General features: G+C 37.5%; 1 protein-coding gene across 9 annotated transcripts in view; it reads right to left on the minus strand.

Annotated features, from left to right (window-relative positions):
• PTPRM (protein tyrosine phosphatase receptor type M) overlaps positions 1-24017 on the minus strand; it is a 489673-nt gene that overhangs the window by 96387 nt on the left and 369269 nt on the right. For 4 of the 9 annotated variants that reach the window (XM_075494399.1, XM_075494396.1, XM_075494394.1 and 1 more), the window contains 3 exons: positions 3551-3702; positions 928-1002; positions 677-703 (listed from right to left, as the gene is read on the minus strand). In XM_075494399.1, coding sequence (XP_075350514.1) covers positions 677-703; positions 928-1002; positions 3551-3702 — 254 coding nt within the window. The remainder of the gene's footprint in view (positions 1-676; positions 704-927; positions 1003-3550; positions 3703-24017) is intronic. The other 5 variants (XM_075494400.1, XM_075494395.1, XM_075494393.1 and 2 more) reach the window with 2 other exon arrangements.

The following is a 24017-nucleotide window of genomic DNA, read 5'->3' on the forward strand; positions in this document are numbered from 1 at the left end:
AAACCTCTCTCTTTTTGACATTGGACAATAGCAGGTTTTCCTAAATTCCCAGTGGAAATGCTTTACACTTTAACTGTATGTTTTTAACCTACAGTTCTACTGTTCTATTTTGTTCCTGTGACACCTGATGCATAATAAACTATATACTCTAAGTGTCATGTTATCATTTTGCTGTTCAAAATACCATCTCTCCTCTGAAACTTCACTTTGACAAGCATGTCAGAAACTGTGCGGTATTGTGAGAAGAAATGATAGCTGGTGGATGGCCAAAACTGTATTTTGTCTGATTTTCTGTATCATGAATAGTCTAATTAGGAAAAAATGTTATTTTTAAGAAGTGACATCTTCAGTTCTGAGATAAAATGGAAAAAAATGAGAGAAACTATTTCAATTGCTGCGATAATCAAATTCTTTTGTGTCACTCCAAATACATGCATAAACATTTCCTCACAAATCCACTTGTTAAAATTATTTCTCTCTTTTCTCCCCTGACTTGCACTATGACAGTAGTAATCAAGCCTGATAACTGTCCTTAGCATTTTCAGTGTAGCCAAGCCTACCACCCCTCCCTTTAGCATAAAGCTCCAGCTTTTTGCATACTATTGTCTGTACCCCGAGAACTGTGACTTTCTAAATTACTTCAGCAATAAACTTTGATAAAGGGAAATATTCTCACCTAAAATTGCAGTTGGCACAAATGGATCTGTCATACATCATAAGCAGGTCAATGCAGAAAAGGTAAAAAGAGAGAGAACAGTAAATGATTGATAAATGTTCCCAAGTTTTCTTTCAGAAAGCTACTGTAAGCAACCAGTATGTTGCTTATGTATGTATACAATTTCTATGGCGCAGAGTATAATAACAATTATATATGCTTTTATTATGAAAAGGTCTATATAGGGTAGAAACCAAGAAAAAATCGGTTACCTGGGTAATAAGAATTAGGCACTGTTGTGCTCAATGTGTTAGTTTTCATTGTAAATGAAGATGGTGAAGATACAGCTGCGAAGAGAAACAAAGCTGGTTAGAGACAGGGAAGTGATACGTGGCTATTTAAGCTGAGTGATACAGCATATGTGATTGACTTGGTTTAGAGTCCATTCTGTTGTGTTTGCTGCATTGGAATCAGGACCTAGGGAAAACCAGGTGTGTTTAGTGAATAAAATAGCTCCCTGAATTTGATCAATTCTCTAAAAAGAAATGCCATCAGAGAAAGCATTTTGATTGGTGATGACAAATATACTTCTTAAATCACAAGATTAGACTGAATACTGATGCTTGAATAAAGACATGGCGACAATAGGTGTTTTTGACAGAAGCTTTGATCATTAGTAAGTTTACTTAATAATACTGTAAATACTGTATGCAAATATTCTACTATAGTTCATTTTTTCCTCTCCGTTTTTTTGATTTGTTCAGACAGGTGGTTAATGTGTACACAGATACAATTATGCCTGAATATTACCCTTTGTTTAACAATGGTTTTCAGGAGTGATACATAGGCCAATGCTCGCATTGGTATTTAATCATTTAACCGTTTGTAAAACCTATGGGAAAGCCCCATGCAACAAATTAAGTTCATTTAGTTCCCTGGTATACAAAGATCATGTGAATTACCGTTGTAAGTACAGATACATTCAACAGGTGGGAGTTAATCACAACATTTTACAGGATGTTCAGCCAAAGAGTCATTAAAGGTTTTTAAGCAAAGCTCATTGCAAATTCAGCCTTAGTTGCTTGTCTGCACAGCTCAAATTCAGTCGGATCAGTGAATGTAAGCACATTCTGGATACCTATAAAGACACTAACAAGAATTTGTGAAACAAAAGTAGAATTGACGAAGACAGGATCTGCTGGATGAGAAGGAGTGAGATTACTCCTGCTGGCTTTCATCCACCTTTTTTTGGCTGATCTTCTAGGGCATTCAGTTGCCAGCCCTTGTTAAGATGGAGCTATCTGAAAACTGGCTTAAATAATGCTGGCAGTTATCACTTATCCTATAAATGAATATATCTGAACCTACTTTCCTTTGATTAAGTCTCCTGAATCACTGGATGGAAAGAACAGAGTGGTATTCCTTTTGGGTATGGATGCAGAGATTAGTTGATTAGTTGATGACAGTTGCTGCAGCTAATAAAACTGGCTAGAAAGAGAATGCTGCCAGGATAATAACCTCTCATAGGAAGTAGGAATGTTCTAAATCTCTTGAGTACAAGGCCTTACACAAAGATTATTCCTAAAGACTGTCAGACTGCTTCTTCTGCTGACCACATTTCTTAAGGAAAGTCTAATTAGAGGTTCTAGCCCTCAAGTGGTATAAAATACTTGCTATGCCAATAATTTCAAACTGGTTTAAGGTGGTTTACATAAAGAGGATTTAGTCCTAGGAACTCATTGCAGCTTCTTTGGTTGTTGTGACCATTCAGTAACACCACTGGAAAAACTACATCATGATGATGGAAGATGAAGTCAAACCTCTTGATCTCTTCACAGAAATAAGCAATCTCATTAACTGAGATGGTATATTCTCACCAGAAAGGCAAGTCAGATTTTGAAAGATCTATTTCAAAGCAATTTCAAAAGTAACTCAAACGCAAATTAACATTGCAAATTCTGAGCCTAATGCTGCTGAGAGAAATCTCACTGTATAAACCTCACCAAGTGTTTGTACAATTGAGCTTGTCAAAGATAAGTTCTTAAGCATATTATTAAAGAGTGGGAGTTGGGCCTTGCATACTGTTAGTACTTGAAACAAAATTCAATCTTTGACAAATTCTGAAGATGTTCAAAAACACTGGTATACAAGAAAAACTGAGGTTCCTTAAGAACTACAAAAACCAAGAAAGGTTTTTGAACATAGTCATTCTTTTTTCATTCTTTTTAACAATTATAAAAAACTACTGTTTTTCCTGGTCTTTGCTCAGTGCTAACCTCCAGACAGGAATGAGTCCTTGACTAAAATTCTAATACAGGAAATTTTATATCCCAAATTTTATTTATTTTCAGGGTAGATCCAAGAAGACTCAGGATATTAGAGAATCTCTTAGGAAATTGCAGAACACATAATTCTACTGAGTTCTTCCTTTGCACAAGCCACAGAAAGAGCATCATCTAGAATTGGAAATAATAAGACAATCAGATCATGGTTATTAAGTTATGACATTCAAAAATAAATTTTGCCTACAAAAAAGAAGTGAGCTGGGGAAGCATTTGAAGGACTTGGGACAGTATGAGGGATAAAGTTTTTTGAACATAATAGAGATTGCAGAAAGGTAAAACTACAGCTGTTTCAGTAATGTCTTTGCTCTTCTGCAGAAGAAAAGGATGGACAGAAAAAAGCTCAATTATCCTTATTATTTTTAAAGAAGTCTATTCTTGATGTCTGTCTTGCTCATTCGAATACACACTGCAATGTGCTGCACAGTGGGAAACTCTGGATCCCATGGATTTTCCATGACTGAGTAATGAGGAATATTTTAAAAACCATTTGCACCTTTCTTCCACCTTCCAAAAAAAAAAAAAAGAAAAGAAAAGAAAAGAAAAAACTTACATCTCCCATTTAGATTGTGCGTGTCCATGAAAGAGAAAGCTTCGTCACAGTTGGTGCCTTGCTCAGTGTAGCTTTTATCCATTGAATTCACCATCACTGTCATTTCCTGCCGTGTACTACTCAATGTCTCTTTCCGCTTTTTAGCCAATTTTCTTAAGAAATGAATGTTGAGGAAAAAAAAGAAAAAAAACAACACTCAGTGAGCAGACACAGTCTTCATGTTGTTTAGATCAGTATTGTAGCTTGTAACCACATTATTAAGCAACATATTTACAATTATTCCTGCATTTCTGGAAACTTAAATTGATTTCACACTCATGGCCTTTAACGGCATCTGATAATCAAGGGATAGTTGCCAATGCCCTGACTTATGGTGAACAGCACCTTAATCCTTGGGGACCACCACTGAATCAAAGGGGACTACTTGGATACAAAGGTGATGTGAGCTACTGTATCAGAGCCTACATCTGTTTAAATACATAAATAAAAATGATAGGAGAGAAGATTTCACTGGAACTGACAAATCAGTAACAATTTTCACTTCACATGTGTAGAACTGTCTGGAGCTGTTTCACTGAGACACCATATAACACAGCTAACTGGTTTACATCATACTGTATAGTATATGTTTCATCTCTTAACACACTTTGCACAACCAAGTGACATTTAAATTGAATTGCATTTCTAAAGACTATTTTCTGTCACTCTTTATTTCAGGAGAATTAGTCCCAAGAGTTAGTTGCTTCTCAGCAGGAATGCTCTGTCAGAGACAAGATCTTGATTCTGATATTAGAATAGTGATTCATTAAGCTATAGAACTGCTTTGGACACGTATACCTCTTTTTTCCAGATCTGACTGTTTCTGTCTAAACTAAAATCTCACTCTGTCTCCCTCAGAGTTATGCTTAGCTACCATCACAAAATAACATGTCCAAAACTCTTGATTTTTCTTTCAAGCTCTGTGAGACATCTGTGATCCTGATGATGCTGTATCCCATGCCCATTTGGCTTGTTTCCCTGGCCTGTGACTTTGTCTTAGACGAAGCCCTTCCCCAAGTCCTTGCCTACAGCCTTCATTTAAATTTTCCAGATTCCTTCTGTGTAGTATCTTCAAGGAATGGGTTTTACACAGAAATAACTGCTCCACAGACTTCGATCTTCTCATATCTGTTCATTCAATGATTTTTCCTCATGGAAAACATAATGAGCCAGCTCATATCCACCCACCAGAAAGATCTTTTAGATACCTTCAACCAGAAGTTACAGGAGCTTATTATCCCATCTAAGTTTCCTTCCACTTCCACAGGCCTACTGCATCAAGCATAACCAACTTGTGCTAACTCTCAAAGCCTTTCTCTTTGTTAACTCTCATTCAGTATTAAAAAATGATTCCCACCACAGACTTTTACACCAACCTCCACTAGATTTTCAGACAAGCACGTTTGTATCCCCTCATGTTGCATGGGAGGAGCTTTCTGTAAACCTCCCTACCTATAGCTCACTATTCTCCTTCAAATCACTGCCTGCAGACACACTTTGCAAAGTACTGATATTACTGCTCACTGTGCTGATCAGTATTGCATCAGAGTCTTCCCATGTTCCCCATCTATCTACCTGTTGTCTCTTATCTTACACCTAGATAACAAGCCATTTGGGCAGGAGCTATGGTTACGTTCTGTACCAATATAGTACCAAGCTCAGCAGTATCTTAGTCCATGAGTACAGCTCAAAAGGCCTTTGAAACTGAAGTCTTGCTGTTAATAGAAGTAGTAATAGTAAGTGCAGGCATGCTATTGGGTCATTGCACACAAAAGTATTAAGGGTCATATTTGGCCCTCAATAAGCTGCTGGATTGCCACTCCATTCATGAGGGCATGTCCCCACGATGAAAGCGACTGAAGTATTCTGCCTTAAAAACCTGCTACAGTACCTGCAGTAACGAGTAGTAAGTAGTATGTACCTCTTTGCTCATCCCGGCTCAGAAGTCACCTGTGTTAGCTTGAGCCACCATGAACACACTCTAGATTGCGACTGATGCTGAGGAGAGCGCTTACAGTCAGTTGGATACTAGCCACTTGTGGGACTCTGTACTACACGAAGCATTTAGGTGTGCAACAAAACCTCATCCATAAATGCTCATTATTAGGGATTTCAAAATTCACTAATGATAATATTACAGTCCAGCTAAGAAAGAGTGTAGATAAACAGTAACAAGTCACGTCCTTCCTGTAGATGAAGTTTAACTCCTGATTTTGTAATTTGGAATATCACTGGTGGACAGCAAAAATAACTCATAAACAAAGGTTTTGTTTCTAAAATTTGATTTAATTTTCACTTAAGGAGATTAAATGGAGGAACTTAACAAGTCCCTTTCTGATCAACACTAATTTACTTTGTAGACTTGATAACAAAACTGGTTCTTTATTACTTCACAGTGCATAAATGCAGGAGGGACCACTAGATAATCTAGTCTGAACTCTTTTATATCCGAGACAGTAAAATTTCACTCAAGTACCATAACTAAAACAAAACTCTTACAAAAATCCTTCAATCTCCCCCTTCCTTCACATCTAACTGTAATGAATGAGTAATATATTATTTAAAGTAGAATCTGAGATGTATCTCCTAATGCATGAACAACTTAATGGAAGTCCTTTATAAGGACTTATCAAAGTGATAACATGAAATGGATATATTTTTTCCTCCTTCCACCCTTAGCTCAGATGGCAATACACTAAGTCATGCATGGCTCCTCTTCTAATCCGCTTTAGCCTTAAGCTGAAAGTACATGCAGCTACTCCCACCACCTGCCAACCACTGGGCAATTCCCAGCTTAAATGCATTGTGAAACCAGAACCTGAACAGTGACAATGACAGCATCCACAGTGTGGTCACTGAAACTTCATCCGTAAGGCACATATCATACTTATTTTATCTCACGTTTGTGCAGACCATAGGAAAGTACTTCAGGACAATTCAGCACTAGAGCACTGCTTCAGGAAGGCACGTAGAAATAGCTTTTCTTCACAAGACTTCCCTCTCTTCAGGCTGGAATCAGCAGCTTCTCTTTAACCAGTTGTCAATCCAACTAGCTATCTAAACACTGCATAGTCACTAAAGCCAGGAAACTGCAGTATATAGTGGCCTTCCCTTACTCATCAGTGGACCTGTGAGTACTATCTCTATTCACAAAACCTTTAATCGCTGTCAATGTCACAAGCTCAGCACTTTCTCCAAGAACTCTTGCATGTGAACAACCTACTGGTGAACAGGTAACAACTTTTCCATAACAGATTTTTAAAGAAACGTTGCCAGGAGAATTGCCCCGGGCAACATTATAGTGATACTGATCCATATCTGAAAATCCACAATGTGGTAAAATATATGATACCAGCTACTCTGTGGGATTACGGAAAAACACATGCTCTGTAGGGTTACACATCTGCTGTTACAGGGAATGTCCTCTATTTAACAGTAAAAATTGTATCCTTCCCAAGGAAAGCCAGAGTTCTTGCTTATTACACCAACAACATGAAGCTCAAATTTTGTAAGAAGTCAGCTAATTTTCTTAAAGAAATTACACTAACATTTTCTCATTTCCTTCATTTCTGGTTTTGGTCCCATAATCAAGCTATAGCAGATTGTTTTTATGACAGTAACAACTGTACAGTACTTCTCAATCTGAATCTAATTCTGGAAATAGGTCTCATGGGAAAAACTCAAATCTGAAACAACTGTTACAGGAAGAGAGCAATACCAGCCAGACTTTTGTACTGTGAACAAAAACACCCACCGGACTTAGTCGAGTAAACTTTAGCTGAATATAGCATTTTTTACATCTGCAGTTTTCAGATATTGCTGAAGGTGTTGCAGTGCTGCAGTCTCTGCAACTCATCCATTCCTTGGATCTCTCGATCCCTGGGAGGCTCTAGCTATACAAGATTTAAGAAACTCGTAAAACCATGGTACTTCACATCACCATCACCACTCATGCTCTTAGATTTGAAGTAAATTTTTGGGGAAAAAAATACTTAAATATTTGATCATCTTCACTCACGGAAAAGACACTTCGTAGCTACTCTCTGATGTTTCCTCCTTAAAGGAAAAGAGATCTACAACCAAAGGAAAAACTAAAACGGATGGAAGCTCCCATGATGATTACCTAGGATGAAATTCTTTATGTAGGGAAAGCAAAAATGATCAGCTTATCACACAGTGTCACCATCACTATATGAGGAAAGAGAATGCACTATACCAGTCTGAGAAAAGAGGAGCCTGATATTCAGAACAATCTCAAGACTAGCTAGGAACTGTTGGTATTTTAAGGCTCAAGAAATTGCGACAAGTGAGCTGGTGTAATGGTAAAAATATGGTAAAATGCAGAGCAGACAAACATACAGACTCCCCCCAACAAATTGTGTGGGATTTTGCGTATCATTTACTCTGTTCTGTTACAAATATTAATAAAATCAGGCTAGGAAAATAATAAGCTAAAGGCTTCATCACAATCTGTCCCCACTTTATCTGCCACCATGAAACTCTTAAATGCTGCATCTTCTCCTGTACAGTCCCTTCTAGTTGAAAGGATCACCTTGTAAAACTTCTGCAAGCCTGACTTAATACCTTTCTCAAAATCCTCCTCCTCTGTGATTTCTCCCTCCAACCCTCTAACAAACCAATGCCAATAACTGCTAAGCTGCTGCTACATTATCAGCCTCTATTTGGTTCATTTTCCACCTACTTACCTGTATCCATTTTCTCTGTCCTGTCTTAACTTACGTAACAAGCTCTTTGGGACCTAGCTTGCCTTTTCCCTTCGTGTTTATAAAGCACTAGGCACAAAGCACAAGACACAATGGGACACTACCATAGTTGGAGGAATGTAATGACAGTAAAAATAATTTTTAAAAAATGGCATCTGGGGCTGATAACCGGAATCAACTCAGGCTCTGAAAGAAATGTGCCTTTACTTTAGGAACAGTGAGAAAAGCATACTTATTTGAATCAAGCAAAAGCACTCACTTTCTTCTTCCCAATTCCAAACTGAGTGTTACTCCCCTTTTTGTATCAGCATGCCTCCTTTCTTCCAAGCAAAGAAAGGAGAAACAACATGCTGCTACTTTCCACAGTTCCAGCAACACACTACCATCACCAAGATATCAATAAACACAGTGAGATGAAATTTGTATTAAAGTTGCTAAAGAAATTGGGCTGAATTTTTTCCTTTAATTAATTCAATGAACTATTGCACTTATTGTAACTTAAGATAAAATAGCTTCTTCTTATATACATATTGTTTCAAATTCTACTTCTCTGTTTGTGGACAAGTCACATAAATGGTTCTGATAAAGAAAGGATTGGGGGCTTTAATGCAACCCACTGCTGTGGTGCACTTGTAGTTACAAAAGCTTTTAACAGTTTGCTCACCAAACCCCTGAAAGAATCTAAACTATAATCAGAAAGACCCTTTAGTAAAATCATAGCTGGTTAAAAAGATACGATACAAAGAGTAGGACTAAAAGGTAATTTTTCACAACAGAGATACATTACTAGTGGGTCCCCTACAAAAGTGCACGTTGGCATTTGTACTGTTCACCATATACACACTGATCTAGAAAAGCGGTGAACAACATTGCTGTCCACAATGTTTTTGGACAACACACAATTTTTAATTGGTAGTAAAAATTAGAAATGGGGTTAAAAAGTTACAAATTTATCTCATGAGGTAGTGACCGGATATTCACTTAAGATAAAATTCAGTGTTGACAGCTATAAAGTCACGCATATAGGAAAAAATAATCCTAACTATATACACACAATATTGGGTCTAAATGACTTCATAAACAACAGAAGAAAGAAATCTGGTAGTCACTGATTCTCTGAAGACAAAAGTTCAGTGCTATGTATATTCAAAAAGGCAAAAGAAGTCAGAATGGTTAGGTAAGGAATAGAGAACAAAATGGAAAATGTCATTAAGCAAGTGTATAAATCTATGGAGCTCCCACATTTTGAACACTGCATGCAGTTCTGCTATGTGCCTATGCAAGAAAGATTTTCTCAAACTAGAGAACATATGCAGAGAGGTGATGGAAGATCAAAGGAACAGATCCTACCAGAAAGGTGGTAGTCCTTACATAGATAAGGAGTCCCCAGTTTAAAAAAGAGGCAGTTGAACTGGGAATACAATAAAAGTATATAAAAAAGAAAAGCGTGGAGAAAAGTAAGAAATTTAGAAAGAATTACTATTTCTCAACGATGTAAGAACCAGAACCAGAGGGTATTCAGAAAATTTTTTAAATATAAAAGTAAATACTTTCACACAAACCAGATAATTATGGAACACACCACCACAGGACTCTAGAGATACCAAAAGTAAATATCAGTAAAAGAAAAATTGATTAAGGGCTGAGCAGAGCACAGTGAATGCATTACCTTATCTTCGCTCTGTTCCTCTGTTCCCCTACAGGTTTGTCACTGGCCACTGTGACAGACATGATGTTAAGTCTGTGGACTTTTAATACAAGATTTGATGCATTTTTTTATGATATTAAATACCTTATTTGCTTTTCTAACACTTAGAATTACTCACCTTTTTGCATTGTTTAGGCTACTTATGATATACCAGGCAGGATTAATTAACTCAGAAATTAATTACTTTGCCCATCTATTTTGTCTGTTTATGATACGCTAAAAGAAGACTCATAATTATTTTGGGGAAAATGCTTTAATGTGAAATCATTTAATGAGCATCACTGATTCAGTGACAGTCGGAAGATGTAATTTAATAAAAGCTCTCCACAAGAAGCGTATAAGAAAGTCTGCAAATGTAACTGACTTAATCCCTGCTTATTGTGTTTTTATACAGTTTTCATACTTATGTTGTAATTATTTTTCCTTTAACAACAAAATAGTCCTTGTCAATAACTGTGATTGTTTTCCTGTCTTCTGCAATGGGTCCTCTAAGGCAGACACAAAAACACACATCACACATCATTGTGAGAACTACATGTGTACGGTGGAGTTCAGGTTTAGTTTACCACCTCTGGTTTGCAATAGTACACATTTGGTAACATTGATATTATTCTAACCTGCATTAGAAAATTCAAAATATGACTTGCTATTTTTTAGGATATCCTTTTAGGGCATACCTTGAATCTCCAATGCCTCATCCATATTCTTTATGTTACTTTTCATTGTTAAAAAGTCCTCATAGAAAACAAGTTTTATATGAATATCTAATGAATATCTAATCCATTTCAACCAAAATGGTAAATTTCTTTAGGTGTTATTAAATAACTATCATTATAAGTAATTAATACTTTTATTCTGCTTTATATTTCTTATCAAAACAGCAACACTCTGCATGGAACCCTTTCTATCTCCCCTGAATGGACTGAGAAACATGAAGCAATTGAAATAAAGTGAGGAAGCAAAATAGAAATAGTATGGCATTAGTGATAGTGAAGTTCTGCTTATAGCAAACTTTTGTCATTCGATTTCACATTTATATGCTTTATATTGAAATGTAATATGCTCAAGAATGCAATTTCACAGTGACATTAAACTGTGTACTGTCAACACTCTATCAGACAGGAAATAAAGTTAGGAGAAATATTTTTAAAGACACTACGTTTTGCAGCAAGAACTAGTGAACACTTAATAAAATGCTTTGCAAGTTGTCCCCACTTCAGGAACTAGCATTTCTAGAGAACAACCACAGAGAAAGTAATTGTCAAGAGAATTAAAAAAGAAAAAGGTAGGCAGGCTCCCACTGAATTGTCTTGTTCCTTGCTTAGGATCTCTTAGTCTGCAAACCTGTATTAGATTATAAAATTATTCTTTGTCCTAAGAAGTCCAACATATATTTTCTATTGACACCACAACAAAGTAAAGCTACAACAGTATGGAAGACTGATGTAGAGATTATGAATTTTTGACTATAGCCAAGGGTGCATAAGCCCTTTTACTTGGTGGTTTATTATAATTTCTTTTAGGTGCCTTCTTTTGTTTTAATTATCAACTTCCTGCTTCAGAGCAAATGCTAACATTATTCATTTCATTTTTACGGTGCTCTTGCATTCTCTGATAAAGACAAAAGAATGAACTTTAAAGAAATGCTGTGATGCTGCTTGAATTTTGAAAACAGTGTTCCTGATACCACAGGATTTTATTTCCCCCCCTTTCATTCACTGTGGCTTTTATTTTTTGCCACAGAGACTTTAGAAGCACTTTCAGTAACACCAAAACTGGTACTGGGAGACCAAGAAGGCATCATAATACTAGCAGGACTGGCTAGAAAGGGAGAAGGAGAAAGGAATACAAGTAAAAGGGGGGGGGAGGATTTATTTAATGTACAGAGTTACAAGAATTGAGTGCAAAATGAGTAAAAACTTTTTAAATGAAGGTGGAGGCTAATGAAAATGGTTTTGATTTATATCAGCATAAACAAAACCACTTTTGATTTTCTGTGTTTTTTACTTGCCTTCTTACTCATTGCATATTAGAACTTTAATGGTCTTTTTGCACTTTGTTGTTACTAGTAGATTGGTTCATTAGCATCACATGAGATCAAAGTAAAAAGAAAAGTTATTGGGCTACATCCCATTTTCAAAATAGCAGTGGTAGCTCACAGGCGAAGTATGGCATGACTGAAGAAGAAACAGTGGATCAGAAAAGAAAGAAAATATGGAGGGGAATGGGAAATGAGAAGGAAAAGATGATGGAAAAGTAAGGTGCAGCTGCAGTCACAGACACAGCTCACCTGCTCTTGCTGCTAAGCGTTCTTTCTTGAATTCAGGTATTCAGCACGTGCTTTCAGATTTGCTTATAGTGACATCATGAAAACCTCTGCTTATTTGTTCTTAGCTTCTGCTTTGTATGAACTCCTACGTCAGGTTACCTGAGTTTCTGCAAGTGAGGGTTATAGCATCAAACCCAAGAACACCTCAGGTCAAAGGAAGTGTTGCACTGACAGATTTTCTTTGCTGAAGCAGTGGCTGAGGGGGAACACTGGTGACTGACCGACAGTGCGAAGACACTGGAGCTGTGTGGTGCGTCAGATTAATGTAACAACATTTATTTGAAATGGGCTGACTCTTGTCTTAGCTCACAGAGAAAGTTAATTTTGTGGTTACAGTTCTTGCTTGTCCACCTAAGAAGACCTCAATGCATTTTAGTGTGATTGACAGGCTCTTCAGGGAAGGCTCTAGGCTATGGCAGAAAAAAGAATTTGAGAAGCTTTGGCAGAACTATATGTCTGCAAAGCTCCTGGCTGCACTATTTCTGGCTCAAGTTAGTCACTGGTCTTGGTCTTCAGAAAAATGCACTGTAAAAAAAACCAAAACAACACCCCCTTGCTCCCCCAACAGGAGAATAAAACAGTAATGAGATGTGAGCAGCAATCTTTTTCAAAATTTACCACTATCTAATTTTGACCATGACCTTCATTATTATAAGTAATGAATCAGGTAATAAAATGTCCCATTCTACTCAACTGAACTAAGGAAGCAAAATGAAAAGCCACAGATTCTCTGAACTTGTTTCAAAATTTAACAATTTGGCAATATGAATTTAAATTTGTGTTTTGATTCTTACGATCCCCAAATTAATCAAGAAAATAGTGAATACAATGTTTAATTGACCTATACGTCCTCCTGAATTGTAAGGGTGTATAAGAAAAATACACAGAATATTAACACCTTGGTTTTTTCCCCCAAATGAATTAAAAGGCAAATGATTATGAATCTCTTCAGTTCACTAAAGACTTAGCTGACTGATTTACTTATGTGATTAGAGCAGCCATGTGGAACTACTTGCAGGATGAGGATCAGGGTGCCACTTAGAATACAGGAGAGGCCAAAGTACGACAAATCCTTTACGAGCACAGGGAGGAACCCAGTAGCCCAGCTGCAGCTGGAACACTTGAAGGCCAAAAATCACGGAGTGACAACAAACTGCTATGTGCTTGTCCTCTCTTCCCACAAAGAAAAGAGGACAGCCAGGCAGCTGAGAGGTCTGTTATGGAGAAGAATGCAGGGACCCGGAGAAGCTGGGACCAGCTAAATCAGAGTAGGGAGATGAGCGGTGAAATGACTGCATTATACAAAAAAATATCACTATAGTCTTTGACATAGGAGCAGACCACCACCCAGGTCTTTCTTTCAGCTGACGGCTCTGCTCACTAAACCAGTAAGTCATACTCTCTGATCCAGTCAATCTTGAATTACACAAAGCCGTGTATTTTTAAAGGTTTTAGAGAGTTCTTCCTATTAAAAACCATGTGTAACCACCCAGGGGATTAGGACCCTCTGATAGGAAAGGAAATGGACTTTTAAATATTACCTGACTGAGCAGGGAATGGAACCTGGATCTCTCTTGACAGACAAATCCTGATTGAGGAGAGACTGAGAGATCTGTGCTTGTTCAGCCTGGAGAAGAGAAGGCTTACAGGGGATCTTACTGCAGTTTTTAACTACCTAATGGGAGAGTATAGAGACAGAGCTGGACTGTACACACATGGTGAAAGGACAAGATACGCTAGACACGAGTTGCAACTCAGGAAATTCCTATTAGATCTTAGCAACATTTTGTCACCATTGGGGTAGTCAAATAGTGGAGCAGGTGCTCAGAGAGGTGGGATCTCCATCATTGGAGATACTCAAAACCCTGCTGGACAATGTTCTAAGCAACTCGATTTAGTTTAAGTCTGCTTTGAGCAGGAGGTTAGAAAAGATGATCTCTAAAGGTCCCTTCTGATCCAAATTATTCTAGGATTTCCATTAAATATTCTGGTAATAGGGCTTTTTTCATAAAAGGAAGCCATAGGGATTTAAAGGATTACAGATTTGAACACAATCCTCAACTGTGCCCCTTCTTTGGAATAGTCCTACATGTGAAATGCACAGTCAGAACCAATACAGGATAATACTAGCAAAATTACATACAGTCAAATAATTAAATATGATGGTAGATATAGATTCTTTTTAGTTATTTATTTCATTTTTTCTATCATTTTTTTCTGCTGCATGTACTAAACCACCTTTCTAACTTAAGGAGCAAAGCTTGTGTAAGTATTTTTATCAATAAAGCTTTTTCATTAGAGAGCTAGTTATATTCACATTGAACTGCATAATGAGAATGTGATAATTTTCCACGAAAAAAGGCAAATTATATTTTGATTTTCTAATATGGTATTCATAATATACATGTTCTCATTTTAATGAAGATGAAATGTTCCATTTTCCATTGTGTTTGATTTGTACTAATTTCTGCTACATTAATTGTACATAAATGTAAAATGACATTATACTACTTTACATGCTTTCTATTACACTATTTCAACTTTATTGAAATGAAGGATTTGAAGTTTCTGAAGAGATTCTTTTCTGAAATGTATGGTCACATGAAAATTCCACACCTGACCTTTCCTTTTGCCCGAGGATAGTTTTTTACCCACAAAAAGAAATTTCATTTTCTTAGCTAACTCTATTAAGAACAGTAAATGAAAATTTACACAGAACCTGGACTTTCTCTTTTGTCAGCATATATGCCATTTTACTTATCTATAGTTAACCAGAATACCTAGGTTCTTTTCTATGCAAATGAATATACATACCTAACTTTGTTTTAAGAGATAAAACTTAAAAGAAACAATTTAGATGAATGAGAGATGTGTATGTCATATTGGGCTCACAGAGAGATATATTTCCTTCACAGTATTGTGTAGATGGGTATTAAAGACTCTGTACACAGTACAAGAAAACCGTATTTATAATGTATTGTTTAAAAGATATATTTTGCATTTGACATTGCAAGCCTTCCCCTTTGTCTCAACAGCTTTTCTTTTTCTTCTTTTCCCCCGTCATATTATCATATGATCTGAATAAAGAACTAAACAGACAACACTGGGGCCTACTCAGGAGGAGGTAGCTGTGTGATGTGTAGTGCCAGACGGGATGAACATGAAAGCTTTTCACAGAAATACATTCATGGCAGATTTTGAAATTCTCTTCCTGAAACTAATTATCATTTTAGAAAAGGCTGGCTAATGATGAAAGAAAACACCTTCTTATCCCGTAGCTGTCAGTTGTAAGTAGAGCCTCAAACTCCCAGGGATGGTGTGCACTGTAGGTGCCCAGAATCCCTCTGCTTTTGCAAACCAAGACAAGAGGCAGTGTTAAACTGATGCAAATTTGCTCTGGGATGATTTTCCCCACACCAAATTTTCACCACATTTTCAGAGGTGTTCTCAGCATGAGGAATTACAGAGCTGTATGGCAGATGTATCTATTATGTGGTAGTTTAATCATCCTCTCTGTCCACTAACCTCTCCCTTTGAGATTTGCTATGATAGTCTAAACTCCTTAAGCACGGCCAGGCAAATTTCTTTCTTTAAAAGTAAATCTGCCACATAAGCGGTTCCTTCCACAAACAGAAAATCCCTAGCCCTGCAGTGCATCACTACGTGAGGCCGACCTGGGTACGGGACAGGTATTTTCTACATGAAATAACTTGTTACTTTCACTATGGAGTTAGAAAGTTTGTCTTGCAAGTCCCAGCGGAGGAAGCAGATTCCCAGATTTCTACGGAGTCTAACAAGTTACTTCTAGGCTTGCATAGGCTCAAGTTAATAGAAAGCAATAGTAACTGTGACAGTTTTAAACATAGGAAATATTTTTCTTTTGAGGTATTTAGGTCTCTGCATAGATCTCCCTCTCACTGGACAGAAACGAAGGCATTTGGCTTTATCAGTATAAGGATATAAAGTACAGTCAAAATAAGTTGTTTAAAGTTCTCCAAAACATTCCTTAAATGAATTATCTTTAGCATATTTGCTATTTAAATACATGTAAATATATTGTATGTATTGTATATATTATATACATAATATGGCATGTATATATGTAAATATATAACTAAATATATGTACTGGTGTAGTGCAGAACCAAAAGCAAAGGTTTTGATAGGCTTAATTTAATACAACTCATTTATTAGCTTGCTGCTCCCCAGTAACAGAATACAAAACAGTGAAAGGCTTTTTGCTGATGAAAAATTCCATTGTATTCGTACAGATGTTCTGGTAGACAGGTAAGCATCCTGACCTAGCTCCTACATAAGTCCTGCAGTGGGAGGTACTTCTTCAGTTCCTGGGTATATTGCCTTCTACGCAAGACAGTGTTCCTTGCTCACGCTGACTTTTTGAACGACAGTCCTGTACTTCCTCACTTGAATAGATAATTTTTGCCTCTGTGTATCCCAATACAGGCAGCAGTCTGTACAACATATTTGCTAGTCCTGGTACTGAGCATTCACAGACTCGCACATGATTTTTTCTGTACTGCCTAGACTCCTTCTCCATCATGTGCCTTTCACTTTTTCAAGCAATTCCCTCCTTCAAGACTTTTGTAATATTCAATACACCTCAGCAGTTCAAAATATCCATCTGCATAGGGTTTTAATCAGCCTTTTAGAGGAGTCTATCTTCTTTCTCTTCCACAAGAAGAAATGTGCCTCGACGAAAGTCACTGACTAAAACCTTAGAATAGGCAATACTCAGTCATGTAAGAAAGAAACTCGTTTTTTCCTAAGGGGCTGCTGAAATTGGGCCATCCCCTAAAGGCAGGTAGAATAACTAGCGGGATGCATGAAGATATACCCGGAGCATAGTGTTCTTGGTAGTGCACTAATTTAGAGTGCTCTGTGCTCACTGGGGGAAGGAAGGCACTAAGCAGTGGTTCTTTAGCAGCACGTAGCTCGTGAACCATTCAAGTGTTCTCCCAGGCCATGGGTACATCATCTAATCGGCAGTGGAAGTGTGGTGGCAGATGCACTGCTGGTAATCCAAAGCCATGACTACAGGAGGAAGCAGTCCAGCTGAGACCCTGTGAGGCTGATACTATTTGGTCAGTCTAAGATGCAGCTGCACCCTCAATCCGATCTTATCCCATGCAGAGGAATGGAGCTTCTGGGAGAAACTGTCATTTGCCCCCTTTATAAACAGCTAATGAAGTTGTCCAGCCCCTGCTTCGCTCTTAGCAGCTATGTGTGTTGGGGTCTTACGTCCTATATTCAATGGCTCATAATGAAGATGTTAATATGAGGCTTTTATGGCAAGGAAGGCTGATTAATCCAGTTTAGGGGCTCCTTACGCCACTGTGGAAAGGGCAGCTGATACAGCCACATACCATGGTGGCTTTAGGTGAGAACATTCCAAATACATATATTTAGATCCCTTCATTTCTAATTCTGGCAAACTTGAACCTATTAACACCAAAGGCTTTCTTAATTAAAAGATGTAAGAAAGGTGTCAAGGAAAGCTTCTCTAAATCTTTCTAATACCGTTTCATCTGAAAAAAATCAGTGTTATAGCCACAATAACATTAACATTTGAAAAGAATGTTAACTAATGATTGCATATAATATGGGATTTTCACTCAGCTTTGCTGCCCACAAGCAGTATGATAATCCAAAGACTGAGGAATCAAAATTTTTGCATGGAACCATGCTACCTTTAAGTGTACACCTCTGTCACAGAAACACAAAGAGAAAATGAATGCCTCGTACTTTTTCTCAAATGTAATTCTTAATTCTGTGAAAATACACTTTTAAAGACAGAAAGACATCTTTTATGCTTGGAAGAGGAAAAATCTGAAACTTCTGAACAGAGCTTGCATGGTAAAATTCCTTTTGAGCAAACAGAGTAAAAGCTATAAATAATGTCATAGTCCTTCCCCCGATGAAATAATCTGTTACAAGAATACTATACATGTTAACATGAGTTGCTAGGCACTGTGCTGTTCTTCAGAAGGCCACAACCCCAAACAACTAAAATACTACTACATCATTAAAAATATCAGTCAGTTGGAGTTTGCAATTTTAACAGTAATGATAGCTGCTGTTCTTACAACACACAGCCCAGTACTTCAAATGTATTGGAATATTACAGATTACAGTAGTGATGTAATACAGTAAGTATACTGAGTTTTATAAAGATACACAGACCTGTCTGAAGTGTCGCAGGGAGGCAGCAATGAAGCCAGAAACAAAACTAAACAGGCTTTGTCTTGAAAACAACAAACTATTCCTTTGCCATCCTCTAATAATAACAAACAACGATGAAGTTTCTAAGATATAATGTGGTAGTGCTAAAATTAACTCTCCAACTCATTATTTACAGAGAAAGGATGTAAACTGTGACAGATGCAAGGAAGACTGCTCTTCCTCTATTAAAGAAAAAAAACACCAACAGAATTTGATAATGAAGAAAGCAGTACCTCTGTAGCAAAACTTAAAAAGAGTTCCATAAAAATGATTCTGCACCCCTGAAGAATTTAATGGTTAATAATATCCTTTTTATGAGTTTATTGAATAACATAGCTAGCACAGAATTCTTTGTTAAAGCTCGGCGTGATTTGGGAGATGGTACTTGAGAGGGGGTGTCTTAATGCCTGTAACAAACTGCAGGTTAGGTCAGGAGACAGGTCTGGGTAGGATTCCCATTAACAGAAATTAGAGGGGGAAGTTAGCAGGATATTCACTTGCAAAACATCACTACCAGTCAGTAATATTTGGGAATATGTGGATATTTTATCCTCCTAGAGAAACTGCTGAAACATTTTTCTGCACTTAAAAAAAATGCAGTGAGTAGGAATGCTTCTAAAACAGTACAGCATTTTCTGTGGAACAGGTTCTTTTAATGCTTTGCCACAAGTGTTGGTATATTTTCTACTGAATTAGGGTAAGTAATCCATAATATATTCATTATGGCTATTTAACTATACAAAAGCACCTAGAAATATCTATAGTGTTGTGATTGTTTTCTAAAGCTAAAGAAACATGAATGCACGACTACAAATATATCACATTCATAAACTGGAACGTGGCAATTTCTCTTTAACATACTGTTTGATTCAAATTATAACAATTTTAAGATCAGATGTCAAATAAGTGTTTTGACTAGATTGACATTTCCTAGCCTATCTAGACAACTTGTTAAAAAGGTGTGTCTTTCAAAGGGAATTACAAGGCTCCTTACAGTTGACTTCAGCAGAGAGTTAAGTGAACGAGGATTTCAGAACGGTGCATTCCACTTCTGCGCTTGGAGAAAGGAGTGCTGCCTCTTTCAAGAAGCTAACGGGCTTCCCTTTGCTAACTTTTACTTGTGCAAGACCAAATGTAAAAACAAGATCTCTAGTACATCCATTAAACTTAGTCACTTAGTAAACTTAGTAATGGAATCCTCTTAATGAAAAGATGACCAAAGTGCTGCACCATGGGTACTTACAAGAGCTTTACACTGAACTGCAAGTCATTGCATGGAATGACACTACCCTCCATCAGGGGGTAATTTTTAACGGTCACTAATAACCTCTAAGCTTACAAACACTGGATAAAAAATAGTATCGTGCTAGTTTCTTCAAGAGTAAGGAAATAAGTAACTTGAAAACAGATGAGTGGACATCTGTGCAATTCATTAGGGACACATGTTCACTATTTAAATAGTGTCTTCCTTCAAAACACTGTAACACTATAAATAACTCTAACTAAATAAGAGTGGGCAATGACATTGTAATAATATTTTGACATAGGTGAATTACAGGTGAGGAGACTCTAGTTGACTTTAGATGGGAAGTTATCGTAACAAGGAGCTAGATAAACAAGAGTTTTCCCAAGATCCAGACTCAGAAATGCAGGCTGAAGGACATACATGGACACCTGGTTCAGACACTTGTACATAAGTTTGGGTAGAATTTTAAATTGCAGTAGAACAGTATTTCCTCTACTATGACAGCCGATTCCAGAAATTAGGTAAAGTTTCTCGATTACTGCCATTTGCAGGTAAAACTGAAAAAAATGGCTTACTCTGCGAGAAGCAGACAGAAATGCTTGCATAATTTGGAATATCTTTTTTACATACCAAAATAGCATATGGACAGGAATGCATTAATATTGTGGCCTGAATCTGATAAGGACATCTTATCTCCCCTCTGCAGTCCCAGCCCCAGTTTGTCTCTGCCACTTTCATTTTTTTTCCACTACAGTGATCTATGAAGTTCATGTTCCTACACAATGTAAGACTCTCATGCTATTTTTCCACTTTATTAATATCATTCCTTTCACCTGAGGAGTTTTAAATATTTCATGGAGTTTTACTAATTAAAACTTACATCACTCTCTGTGCAATATGTATGGTAAAGGGACAGACAGAAACCACTTCACTCATCAGTAAAATGGATCTTGGAAGGAAGTTAGCAGCAGGCTGACAGCAGTGTTACTCTTTACACAGAAGACGGAGAAGACTATTGCATTCGGCCGACAGATGAAAGGATTCAGTAGGATGAATGTTATTACCTAAATGGAGGGTTGGTCCAGAAAATGGAAGCTTTCCATTTTCAAACTACTTTATTCATGAGCAGTACAACCAATGGATTTGAGCTTTCTACGGATTAATGTCCTGTGTTCCCTAAGTACTGTGTCCCCAGCTCTCCTTTGGGTCCCCAGCACCTGCTCCCCAACATTTCCCAGCTACCTCTCCTATCTGTATAACTAACTAGGTAGCGTTAGTTGCTAAACAGCACAAGGCTAAAAATAAGATGGAATTTTAAGTGTCTCCAAATATCTGTAACTTCCCCTTTTAAGATGATCCAACAGATGGGCAGAGTGGCCCTCAGCACTGCACCGGGACAATGATTCAGAACAAACTTGTGGCTTTCAACTTATGTAAGAATTCAAAAAGAAGTTTAAATATAACTTAAGCTCAATTCAGGATTATATCTAAAAGTGCTAAACTTCAAGCAATCACGTAGTGACAAGGCTTATGGCAGTTATGGACCACTCTCACTGACAAACCGGGAGCTAATCATGTCTTGCTGTAATTATTATTTTATCCCCTCCATCCAATGCCCCTCTCAGGTAAGTACCTTGTCCACTTTTTATGTCTGGTGTTTTGGATTTCAGGTTCAGCAGTGGCGAGACCTTCACTGATTAGGTGTTTGAACACCTAATGTAAAAGTGTGACGTAGCATAGCTTGAGTGAGGGCTTTAGATTTTTTTTTTTACTAGAAATTTTAAATAACAACAGGCAAAAATATCACAATAGAATATGAAGTAAGCTCAGTGCCCTCTGGAGGTCCTCATCTCTCTCCAATGTCTTGAAATGGAAGCCAAGGATAGTAATATCTTGTATTATGTGTATTTACTTAGGATTTAAATTAGATGGAAATAATCTGACCCTAATGACTTTAGTAGGACATGATCTTGTACATAAAATCAAACATGTTTTAAGTTTTCCTAGTCAGTGGCACACTAATGTATCAGCTCTTAACTGCTGAAAGCAGTTTAGGGCTAAAAGTGGTTTGGGGCACAAAGAGATAGGCAGACATTTTACTTATATTTTTATTTCGGCTCTGGTCACAACACTTTAACTGCCAAATAAATTGCCATGACTGGCTTAGGTGCACATGCCATACTAGTGCTTCCCTGCTACTAAACCAGGTCCTAAGAAACAGGCAGAGTAAATCCTAGTAATTGTATTCAAAGAACTATTTTGCATGAATAACCACATCTGAAATATTTTGATCTGCTTCTTGGAAATAATGGATTTTATTACTTGCAGGTACTGCCAACACCACACAAGTCGAGTCATTAAGAAGCAGGCGGTAAAAATAAAAAAAAAACCTGCTCAGTTTCTTCTTCACTGTGTGCCATCATCACACTGTCTTTCTACTGGTTTCAGAAAGAAAAGAAGGGGCGTAATGGTTAATCTATTGTTTATTCAAAACCACCAACAGAAGTTAATAGACAGTTATAAACTAATTGAGTGCGTCTGTAGTGCTATCTCCTCATTCATCTCGCTTATTCAATTTAGCTCTGTTAGTGTTCCATATGGTACAGTGCCCCTGCTGCTAGGAACAGTCATTCATTGCAAAAAAACCCCTGTAACAACAGGAAGCTAATAGTTTAACTGTTCCTCTAAATTTGTTTGACAAAACTGACATTTAGTACTCCACGTCACGTTGTCAGTAATCTGCAATTTACCCTTAGGCAGGCAGTGGATGCTCATTTTATTTACCTCTCGTAGTTAAAAGCGTAATTAATATTCCACTCTGAAACAAAGATTAGAGATTTGACAAACATTGCAATTTAAATTCTCCATTATAGCAAACAGTAAAATCAAACATCTTTCACACACCCCATTGCATAAAGGACACGTGTAGCTGTAATTTAACTTTTTAGTTTTTAATACCACAAACTAATTTCTGCTGTCAGTTTAATGAGGTGGAAAACACAAATCTTGTTGCTCTCTGTGTGCGCAGGCTGGGACAGTTAGACTGCAGAGAGCTTGAATCAGTTTGCTTCACAATGTTTCAGTCAAAATCCCCAGATTATTGTGAGTCCAAAAAATAAGAAGTCAAAAAGAAGAAAAGTCTTAAAGACTTTGTTTAACAAAAGGCTTCAATAAACAAATACTTCAGGAACAAAAATACTGTAACACCACAGCAGTTTTCTGAATTGCTGTAGCATTGCTGAAAAACTCCCATAATTGTGGTCCGGGCTGTAACTTTGGGGCAGCGCTACTCATAGCACAAAGCCCAGCTAAACGCTCCAAAGATTGCGTAAGGAGGGCATGTTCCCCTTCTCAGCGTTTGACCTCCTTCATCCTGCCTAACCCGTCAAGGTCAGGCAGTCATTCAAATCATTTAATCTTGCGCTTAAAGCAGAAGCAGTTTGCAGCGATTCCGGACCTGGGTCAGCTGTCAGGTTGAAGGCAGGGGCTTGGCTGGCATTGTCTCTGCCACTTTCCCAGTCCCTTTGAGGCCAGGCTGGGATACTCCTCCTCCTCCTCCTCATGCTCCTTCCACCTTCTCTCCATGCCCACAGATTTTACACGTATAGCAAATGCAAAAACAATTGCAGTGCTTTCTGGTTACAGTAGTTATGCTGTGTGTAAAAGTCCCATAGCAGGCTGCTTAGTGGCGTCTGCGTTACAACTGATTTATTGTGCCAGATTCTGTGACAACAGGGCATATTATCAAACCGGCAAAGTAGGGGGAGCTCTCAGAGAAATAAATGACTGCGGTTTTAACTCATGCTAATTTCAATTGGAATTCTAGCTCCATAAATTCTGTGTGACTGATTAAAATTATTAACATGTAGAACACCTTTAGGCAACCATGCTGGCTCATTAAACATGGAAGCCTAGAATTATCTCCAATGTAACAAATGTGTGTGCGAATGCGTGTGTTTCAGAGACATACCTCAGGAATGTTTAATTTGAGGAGATTTTCTTCACGGAAGCACTGATAATGCCAACCCCCCCCCCCCAAACCAGCATAAACTCAACAAAGAGGCTGCTGTTACTCTCTTCTCAATCCATCCTATGTAGTAACCCACTGACTCCTGACTCCTTCACAAGGCTTCATTAGTCACTGCCAACTTCAATCTGCTTCAGTTATTTTGCATTCAGCTC

The sequence above is a fragment of the Mycteria americana genome, chromosome 2 (assembly GCF_035582795.1).
Source record: "Mycteria americana isolate JAX WOST 10 ecotype Jacksonville Zoo and Gardens chromosome 2, USCA_MyAme_1.0, whole genome shotgun sequence".
NCBI lineage: Eukaryota > Metazoa > Chordata > Aves > Ciconiiformes > Ciconiidae > Mycteria > Mycteria americana.